Source organism: Nanorana parkeri, unplaced genomic scaffold (genome assembly GCF_000935625.1).
Source record: "Nanorana parkeri isolate BGI_ZX_2015 unplaced genomic scaffold, ASM93562v1 scaffold279, whole genome shotgun sequence".
Classification (NCBI taxonomy): Eukaryota; Metazoa; Chordata; class Amphibia; order Anura; family Dicroglossidae; genus Nanorana; species Nanorana parkeri.
This window is the reverse complement of record NW_017306547.1, coordinates 1,262,614-1,273,545: the sequence shown is the minus strand read 5'-3', so window position 1 is coordinate 1,273,545 and position 10,932 is coordinate 1,262,614. Positions and strand designations below refer to the sequence as shown.

At 38.0% G+C, this 10,932-nt stretch overlaps 1 protein-coding gene across 1 annotated transcript in view; it reads right to left on the bottom strand.

Annotated features, from left to right (window-relative positions):
• Positions 1 to 1,183: 1,183 nt before the first annotated feature.
• Positions 1,184 to 10,932, bottom strand: part of DTWD2 (DTW domain containing 2) — a 166,844-nt gene continuing 157,095 nt past the window's right edge. Inside the window, exons 5-6 of the mRNA XM_018557306.1 lie at positions 3,854 to 3,982; positions 1,184 to 1,388 (exon numbers count right to left, since the gene is read on the bottom strand). Coding sequence (XP_018412808.1) covers positions 1,218 to 1,388; positions 3,854 to 3,982 — 300 coding nt within the window. The 3' untranslated portion in view covers positions 1,184 to 1,217. The remainder of the gene's footprint in view (positions 1,389 to 3,853; positions 3,983 to 10,932) is intronic.

Here is a 10,932-nt window from a genome sequence, read left to right as displayed (position 1 = left end):
CTGTTCCCATATCACAGGGACAGGAAGAGATGGGAAAACTCCTCAATCGGGGCAAAAATCTCCTAGAGGGTATAATACTTTTTATGTATTATTTAAAACCCAAACCTGGTTTTGGCTGAAGTTGGGCTTTAAGGGACAACTGCACCTGAGAGGACCATTATGGTAATTAAAAAATATTTTGTATTCATTAGATTATATACTAAGGTACTTACAAAATTAGGTTCTCTCTACTTTGGAAAGTACCACTCTCCACTATGGCAGCTGGTTTAGAAACATTTAAGAGACCTTATTAGCGAAAAAAAACTTTCAAAATCCAAGCGAGTCCATGCCTCAAGGAAGAGAATGGAAATATGAGGAGCAATTTTGCAGTATAGCTCCCTTAGGCCTTGATATTAAATATACTTTAGTGTAACCTTCTACGAAAATAAACCTTAAGTGGAGAATAACATTTTAATGTATTCAACTAAACTGTGAACATCAAAAACACAATAAGGATGAAAACAAAAATTGGACATATAATTCAAACCAAACTATGGGGAAAAAAAATCTTAAAAACATAAATTTTATACAATATATGTATGAAAATGGCATATAATATGACTGAATCATGAATAAAAGATCAAAGATGCTTTTTTCAAGCTTACCTACAACTAGACATAATATACTTTTACCTCCTGCCTCCCTGGCCCAACCCCCTCCACCCTATGTTAAAATAAGATATGTTAAAAGAACCCCTTAAACGCTTTACACTCTTGCGAAAAATGCAGATCAAAGCTCCTTATCCCAGACATTAGTCAACTAATCTGACTAACATGTCCAGAAACAGCCAAACAGCAAATCTGTTTAAACTCTGGTTCTCCCTTTCTGCAGAGACCAAAGCCTCCCATATGACCAACACCGCAACATTTTGACATGAAAACCTTGGGAAGCTTTTTCTGCAAAACAGGTTGTTCAAAGCTTTTTTTTTTTAAACATTTATAAAGTTTATTTGCAAAGGAAAGCATAACGTTACACTTAGGCTTCTCCTATTATCCTCTACTAAAATTGCATTGATAGTTTAAGGTAAGAACACTTTCAACTAAATAATGATCTGGTGACCATGGACATATGTTTATTAAAGTAGAGATATTGCTCAAGGCTTTGCCAGAACCCATCATTTTATATCAGTAGGATCAATTAAAGCATAACCAATATTCTCTAGTACATTATAAGAAAAGCTAAATTTTGACATTGTTAACCAGAAGCTCCATCCTTTTCAGTTTCCTCTTATTCTTTGGCATTGGCTTCTTATACTGGCCATTTTTAAGTAGATGTTCCTTGCTGTGATGAATCTGAGCACCGTGCTGTAGTTGGAAGGAGCACAGAGCTTGAAGAGGACGGAGAATCGCCTGCCAAATAAATTATAATAGGAAGAAATAAATCAATACAGGAAATAGCTTAAAGATAAATTGCCAACGCTGGATTTTTACAGTACCCACTTTTGCCTACTGCTAGTCAAGGCTGCACATTTATCCTAAAATACTGTTCTGCGATCCCATATTTCCTGTGACAATTATAACTAATTCTAATACGATCACTACAATGTCAACATTCCATAACTTGTTCTGTCCTGTGCTATACAGCTGCAGGGGTGCCGCCAGTGACAGTGGCACGATAAGAATAGATCAGGCTTTAAAAGGACAAGGCCCTTTGACTTATCACAGTGCAGATCCAGAAGGCACCCTGTGGCCCCAAATACAGTAAAGATGGAGAGTGCCAGAGCAGGACCAAGGAGGCATTCCCCATCCAGACAGTCTTTGCCCCCAATAGGACATACTAAGAAGTCTTCAGGGACAGGGTACCACCAGTGGGTGAACTGCAGGTCTGGACCATTAAATCACTCTGCGGCTGACTCGCACAGTAAACTGGGTATCTGGAGAGCGACCCAAGCAGACAAGCTCTAGGGTCACATGACAAGGCCTGCCCTGCATCTTTAGCATGGTGTCTCCAAAGCCATGCTGAGAACCAGCTAATCTGGGAACTGTAAGAAATTAGCTCTCTGGCTCTGTAAGTAGGTGAAGAAGCTTAACTGGGGTCTAGTGGAAAGGGACAGAAGAGAGTGAAGACATCCATTCTCCTAGGACACTAGCATAAAACTGGAACATGATGGAAGTGGAAGGGGTTATAGTTGTCCAATCTCCTGTAGGCAGCAGTACACATATCTGGTCTCAGAATTAAGCCTTTTTCTTCTGTGGCGCGTGTGTGTGTTCTTCATCACAAAATCTAATTAATTAAAGTGCTGAAACAATAACTATCTGTGTTTCCTAATAGTAATAACACATTTCAACTCTTAATGCTGTGATAAACGCAGGCAGCTTTTATTTCAGTCAGCTTGCTAAATAACTGAACTATTCTTCTTCCTATAGAGTCACACTGGCATGAATTATAAAGAAATAATGTTTTGTTTAAGAAATCTGGTTATTAACTCAACACCTTATGAATTCAGAGCTAAAAAGTAAGAGAAAACAATAATAAAAATGAATATAAGAATTAAAATAAAGAATTATGCAGTGATTCTTTGTGGAGCATCGAGATAATATTTTGTGAAATGCCAAAAGTGAAAAGCAAAGATGGCATAAAAGAAAGGGAAGAGACCAGGGAGAAAAAATTGGGAGAACAAAACGGAAGCACACTGATATGAAAATGGGGTTCTGATGAACTTTTGTTGAGAAGGCTACTAATGTGAAGGGGGGATAGTGATGTAAAGGGGGATTCTGATGTGAAAGAGGGGACTCTGATATAAAAGGAGGGGACTGTGATGTAAAGGATGCTCCTGATGTAAAGGGGGGCTCTGGTGTGAAAGGGAGAATCCCCTTTTGTTATGTGTTTTTGTTTGGCATACCCCCTTAAATACCCCCTTAGTATCTACGATAAGGTTCTGGTATGGATTTTGGAGGGGCACATGTTTTGTTCAATTTTGTATTTGAGTTTTTTACATTTTATACTATGGTGCCTTGAGATTTTGCATACATTTAAAGGGTGCTGTGACTGAGAAAAGGTTGAAAAACACTGATGTATGGCATCTAAATAGGACTGTGCAGGTCCATAGACAACAGAGTTAGACAACAGGGCGGTTCGGCTGCGTGGATCCGCCGACATGAACGATCCCATACATTGCTATGGGGATCGATCATGCTCAGTGTGATCCGAACTGCTGACCCTTTTTTGCCAGGCTGATCAGTGCGGTTTCCATACAGCTTTCAATGGAACCGCGCTGATCAGCACGGTTTTGGGCATTTCCAATGACATTCAGCACTGAAGCGCAATTAAAAACTCCCAAAACCTCCCTTTTGAGATCAGCGAAGAAACCGCGCTGATCTGCAGATGCCTTGGTGTGAATAGGCTCTTAGTGATTCTAGTAATTAGCACTTAGCAACAGACCTGATCAGAGCCATGCCGCTCTTCCTCTGTCAACAATTCTGTGCGAGGACACTTGTGTTGAGGGGTATGTCTGTTACTTAGCTTTACCAGCACGAAACACTCAAGGAAAGGAAGGAATTAGTAGAAAAAGGGGTATTTTAAGGCCTTTAAAGAGCTAAAAAGGTGTGAGACTTTATTTGGGCTTTAAACTAGACAAAGTGACAGCTGATGACAGACACATTTTACCATATTTTACTCCCTTGCTAACTTCACTGCACAAATTCGCAGTTGGAGGTGCACAAGGATGTCACAGAATTGCTATTTTTAATAGCAATACTAATGATTAATTGTATTATGTGAAACTAAAAGTGTTACATAGTTAGTCAGGTTGAAAAAAATATTTTCAAGCAAAAATGTTTTTAATGTTGCATGACAGGCCCACTTTACTACCCACCTCTTGAATTGCAGTGTTTTTCTCCATTATTGAAAGGGCAATAGCAGCACATTCCAGAGTTGAAAGACAAGTGTTCGTAGGCTGAGTTCGAATAACATACTGACTCGATACAGTTGTTTTTAACTGCACCTGTAAGAAAAGTAAGAACAGATCATTGCAGATTACCACAAGCCTTAGTCTAAGCACTTTCTCTGCTTTCTTGTGCCAGTTGGATGGGTACAGTCACCTCTCAAGAACTTCCATAGCCAAAGCAATCAAATGTTATAAATCGGGGTTTCACAAAGAACATTTTTACACTATAACAGATTTTGAGTTATTTGTTTCTGAAAAAAAAGACAGATAAAACGTCTAAATATGTATAAATCTTCGTTGCAACAGCTGAATCTAATTTAATGTAAGAAACTTTCCACTCTAGAAATGTTTTATTAAGCATGAACAGTGCCAACAGAAATGCAGTACATTTTTTATTTCTGTACTAATTTCGGTCTTCTTTTTAATAAATGAAAAGGATCCCAATATAATATTTAATCATAATCCCTACAGAACATGTTTCCAAGAGTGGCCAAATATCACTTTCAGTATAATACCATTAAAACAAGGATTAACCTTGATCGACCTATTCTTCCTTGCAAGCAGTCAAAATATAAATATCAATCACATTTCACAAACATGTGTGAGGGATGAAAACAATAACTTTCTTTTTGAGAAAATATTATACACAGTTCTACAAAGACAATGGATATATTTTCCCCTCTAAAAGGTAGTCATTTAATGTGCAGTGTTCAAAGGAGATGTATTTCTTAATTATATGACTAGCAGTTCAATTAGAAATAATATTTACTGAAAGGACCAGTAAACTTAAAATGAAAACGCAAAAGTTAAATTATGTGAAGAACTACAAAAAAGAGAATATTAAAAAACGTTATTTGTAAATCACCTTTAAACAGTAGTGTCATAGGTGGCTAGCATAAAGCTGAACTCCAGACAAACTAATAATAAAAATAGATGAAAAAAAATCTACATATAGGAGATGTGTACTTGCCAAAGGACTAGTATTTCTCTCCTATCACTTATGGGATTTACACAACCCTTCTGAGATAGCTCATCCCTGTCTGGCAGGACAGAAGACGTATTTTTTTCAGCGGCAGTACACTAATACTTTCAGGTCTTGCCCCATCCCCAACCAGTGAATGGACAGTAGGAGGAGAGGCAGAAGACTAATAAGATCAGCACTCAGTCCTTTCCTTTAATCACCATTTTCCTTGCATGGCAACACGATTGACTAGCCCCTTCTGCTACTTCTTCTCCCAGTCCCAGATTTGCTGTAGAAGAACTGTAAGCTGATACCAAGTAAAATTCCGGTACTTACATGAACAAAAATAATGATGTAGTGAATACAGAGCTGGGTCAATTCGTGTCTCTTTTATCTGCCTGGAGTTCAGCTTTAAGTCAAGATATGTTTGTTGAGTTGTCTACATTCTCAAGCACATGAATATATACTACTAGTTCATTCTTCATTATTAGGTTTAAAGTGTATTTCCACTTTCCCATCCAAATTGGGATAACACCTATTTTATATTTGTTACATGTTCCCATTGTTACACCCCCCCCCCCCCCACAAAAAATACTAATATATAAAATAAAAAAATGCTTCTTGCAGTTTAAATTGTTTGTGCTTGGGTAAGGGTTTTAAGAGTTACATTTGTTTCTTGCTTCTATTTCTTTGGAATGTTAGCAGGGGCTGTAAGGGGTCTAAGGTGGCTTGTCCATTGTATGTTAATGGTGGTTATCAAATAAACACAATCCTCAAATTTCAGTCCAAAGTCTCATCATTAGGACACACCACTGTGAAAGGGCTAAGAAAAACCAGGAATCAGCGATCTTGCCTGCTTTAATAAAACATCTAAAAGGTAAGATTTTTTAAAAGTTATTTTTCAGTATTCTGTGTGAACAGAACAAATAAACATATTGAGGGGTTTTCTCAAAGTTGCTGCTCCCTTGCTGGCAAGATTCTGATTCATTCTTGCCAGCCAGGAAACAATTTCCATTGGGCAGCGTGGCATCAGTAACACAATGACAATCAGTGACACAATCACCGGTGTGACAGCTGGCCTTATGCTAGCAAAACTGTTAAAAAGAAATAATCAATCATATCGTCTAATTTTTTTAAAAACATTCTGTCACTTTGAAATCATCATTCGTTAGAATAAATAAAAAGGTTGACTTTGTCAGAGTTGGACATTTCACCAGAACCACTTCTTACATGTTGCTGAAAATATTTATCTACTGGTGCCCCAAACGAGTAAGCGTAATTACAATAGCAATAAAAACTTGACAAAGTTTCTAACCCTTACTCTGTCCACAACCAGTAAATGATTTAGCTGGAGTTACAATGGAACTATTTTAATATTAGGTACTAAAATACTTACAGCCATTACATTTCATTTGCTTTGTTATATGTTTTATAGTCTTGCAGCTACAATAGCTGTATGAAGTTACATTAACATCTTTATATCGTTACAGCATCACAGTAAATAAACAGAGCTGTTTCCTTGCATCATCACCATGTCACAGAGTGCACACTGGTAATAGGATTCATATAAACACAGCTCTAAAATTCACTGACACAAATAACCAAAGCAGTAAATAAGCTTAGTCTATGCAGAAATTTTACAACAATGAACTGATGCCTTTTGACCATCTGATAATGCTTTGAACTCTTCGTGATACAGCCCTTTATGTATATTCTATCTTACTTTAAAACCATGCTCTAATATATTCTTATAATCTGTTTTCAGTTTGGTTTTTAAGTTCCCTGTGGAGATACTGAGTGCTTGGCTTCCAGTGACTCGGTGGGCAATAGATTACACTTCGGCTTATCGTCTTTGTTTGAATGTGAAAGAAAAAGTTTATTCCGATAGGGCTGTCAGTGGTGCTGAAATCATATAATACAATTGGAAAATATAGAATATAAAATAGCATCTAGTAGAACAGAACATTTTTTAACACATAAAGGTGGAACAGGAAAAAGTACTTTGCAGTGGAGTCATATCCTTATTGTATGGGGTGTTTCATGGTTATGAATAGTTTTGGTTATGGTTATCAATATTTGGTTAATGGTTATCAATATTTTGATATCGTTACTATGGTTTGTAAGTTCTTCTCTATCTAAATTGGTCACTGTTGGTGCTATTAAGTAAGGCTGTAATGGACTGAATTGCTTTAAAGGATACAGATATAATTGCAGTACACTTTGCATGTTCAGAATTATTTATTTCAAAAAGCCAATCTAGTCAACAAGAAAAAAAAGTTAAGAATTTATAGCTTGCAGAATTACAGGCTTGGGTCTTTGAATGTAAAAATAAGAGTCTTAGGCTCCATTCACACCTGTATGTTTAGGTGCAATTAGGGATCCCTGAATCAGATACTGAGGCTTTTCTGCAGCAGGAATCCCTAGTCAGCCATTTACAAGGGGCAGCTGTCACCCATTCAAGTTAATGATCAGGTCCAGGGAGAGTGGTTGATTTCTAACCACATGTAATGGTATCACATACAATCACATACAGTGTGCTGGCGTTTAAATGCAGCGACTATCACCTGATCATTAACTTTAACAGGTGAGAGCCGCCGCTAATAAACAGATATTATGGATTCCTGCAGCAGGAAAACGCACACCTCTTTAATGATGTAGGGGTCGTGGACAGAACCACGACATAGTGGGTAACCAGGCATCAGAGACATCAAGAAGTATGTCAGATGCTCCAATGGAGCAAAAGTTGGCATTGAGGCTGGTAAAGGTTAGAAAAAATGGGGTAGCTAGAAGTTAAACAGAAAAAAGTTAAAGCCAACAAGTTATTGTAGACCATGTAAAATTATTTTACTGTTCCTGGATTTCAGGCCACATCTGGCCCATGAACTTGCACTGATAATGAGGCGAAGTAAAGCACAATTGTGCAGTTCTGCTAAGTTGAAAGCCTGTGATGTGCAAATATGACTGCCACACAGAACCTTTCTTTCCATCTGTGTCCTTAATCAGCTCCTGCTCTGCATTGGCGTGTATCTAAACTCAAATACTTAAACCAATGTAAACCAAAGTGGGGCAGCACATTGGTGTAGTGGTTAGCACGTCTGCCTTGCAGTACTAAGGGTCTGTATACTATCTGCAAGGAGTTTGCATGTTCTCCCTGTGCTTGCCTGGGTTTTCCTTCGGGTACTCTGTTTTCTTCCCACACTCCAAAGACATTAGGTTAATTGGCTCCTTTCTAAATTGGCCCTCATATGTATGAATGTGAGATAGGGACCTTAGATTGTAAGCTCCTTGAGGGCATGGACTGATGTGAATGTGCAACTATGTAAAGCACTGTGTAAACTGTCGGTGCTATATAAAAACCTGTAATAAATAAATAAAAAAATTATATTTTGTTAAACATGTTCCAGTAAGGTCAAAAAGTTTACTCAAACTTTTTTACATGTCCCACATTCAATTATACCAAAAAAGGTGTATCCATGGACAGATCCCTACTAGGGTGGCAATGCTTATCGAATTCAACTACAGCATTGACACCCTTTCATGTGCACTTCTGAGTTGGATTTCAAGCAGCTGTGCCAACACACAATGAACTGGAACATTCTGGTGTAATCACTGCAGTAAAATTGTGATGCTCAGTAGATCATGGAAAATACACACATCAAAAAGGAGTTTTATACAAAAAAAAACCTAAAGCAAGTGCTTAACATCAAAAAATCAAACATTAATAAAACATTAACAAACAGCAAGGGGAAAACCTCCCCGCCGGACACCGCCGCCGTGCTTCCCGGGCTATGTTGCCCCTACCAAGTACCTGTGGGGCCTTTTAAAGCATCTTCTGTGGACTTTTTGGGGTACTGCAGTTTTTCGCCGTTTCACGGACGGGCGCAATTTGTAAACTGGGCATGTTGGGTATCGTTTTACTGTGTGTGGGTGTACTGTGTTTAAATACAGACTCTCACAAATATAATGCTTGGCTTCACAAATTGGCACTAAGCATGCTGTACATGGTTTGCAAATGCATTCACTCTGACTTATGTGAAGGAATAAATACATGTCATAAGCTGATTTCAAACTTTAACCTCATGACTTAAATAGATATGCTTTGTTTTAAAACAATGCCTTTGCATGCAGGCTAATGAATGTGCTTTTCCAGAAAACAAGTAACTCGGTAACATTTCACCTGCCTTTCTAAGTACAAGTGTAGGAGTTGTGTTTGATTTGCTGTTCCACTGCGATTAAAGGTTTTTCGGAGCAGAAGATAAGAATCTCTAAAGGCCCGACTGGTCCCAAGGGAACGTAAAGTAGGCCAAACACAGACACAGAAGCGTCATTCACAGTACAACCAAAGTAAAATGAACTCTGCAGAATATATCACACTTCAAATGCAAAACACAAACCAGTTTACACAAGCCCTAACTGATCTCAATTATGTGAGTACACCAACTATAATGTGCATGTAATGGCAGTCTTAGACTTGTGTGGATGGGGAAAAGCAGCATGCTTTCAGGTGCATTCAACTTGCATTAGAGTTTTAAGTTTCTTCTGAGCTCCTTTTGCATTTCCATTAACCTCTAAATAGAGAAAAGCATTTTACATGCTAGCAAATGCCTGTATAGACAAGATGTTGGTGCTAGTTAGAGCTACTTTTACCATGAATTCACATAGATTTGCATGGAGGGATAAAAGCAAAGCACAATTCTAATCTTAAACTGATATTTTTTTTTTAGCATGTAATCTTTTATTGAGTATTTTTCTAGACATACATAACCATCAAAATATGGATAAATGCAGTTGTATCAAAGTAATAGTCCACAGAAAGAAACAGTGAAGTACATAGCAACATTTCAACATGTCAATCAATCCATGGAACCATTGGCCGGGGCCATATATGTGAGCAGACATGGCATTTCAGGAGTTTAAATAGTGAAATCAGTAAAATGTGTAGGACCAGGATAAGTAGGAGTCGAATGTTGGAACGCTAAAGGACGTCTAACTAAACTGATTTTAAGGCCCCATTCACACTTGCGAATGAAACCTTTTGGATGAATCTGACAAATTGCTTCATGAGACGCACAGGAATCGCTATACAAAGCATTGAAAGACTTTTGCATGTAATCGGACATGCTATGATTACCTGTGGATGATCGCCCCTGGATGAAAACCGTTTGCATTCAGGGGTGATTGTCCACAGGCAATTGCAGCATGTCCAATTACATGCAAATGGCTGTGAGCACTGTTAGCTGTCATTGCTTTGTATAGCACTTCCAGCACACAGCTATTCATATGAACGTCAAGGATCAATTTGTGAGACTTGCACAATTGCCCATCTAACTGATATGAAAAGCCCATGTACATCAGTTCTTAAAAATAGTTCCTGTTAGGGATCCATCAGAACAGAAACTCTGTTCTTGACAAATAGAAAATATATCTTGCCATGATTAGCTGTGCATGTGCAACTAACACAAATATATAAGTGATATATGTGTCAGGGAATAGACGGAAATTGAGAAGCCGAACTTTGCAGCCACTTACTTTCTACATGCACTCGCTCCAGCAGTGGCTGTCTGTCATTGCTCAGAGTGGGCTCCATGATGGTGACAACAGTGCAGTGATCATCAGCCTGGCTGAATATAGCCTGAGATTACATATGACAAGGTGACAATGCAAGAGAGACATTGGGAGGCAGGGACTGAGGGTTGGCACCCAAAACAAAAATAATAAGCTGGGGAGGAGATCTATATTATTTGCTTGTGTTTGATTTGTTCATTGCAAACAGCAGAGAGTCTGCAAATGTTTCCAATAAACCTGATTTGCAATGGGGGTTGAATAGTTTTGATTAAAACTGTACATGGAGAGTACAGCTTTAATGTGAATCAATTTCAAAATGTTTTATTTTTGGCACCTTTTGTCTCTCCATCCATCCAGATCACAGAGGACTTCAACAATTAAGCTGGCCATACATGTGACAACCGTCAGTTAACTTCAACCACTTTTAATTGACCGGAAATCAAATATGTGATCAAAAGTGTTGTCTAAATAAAAAAAAAAA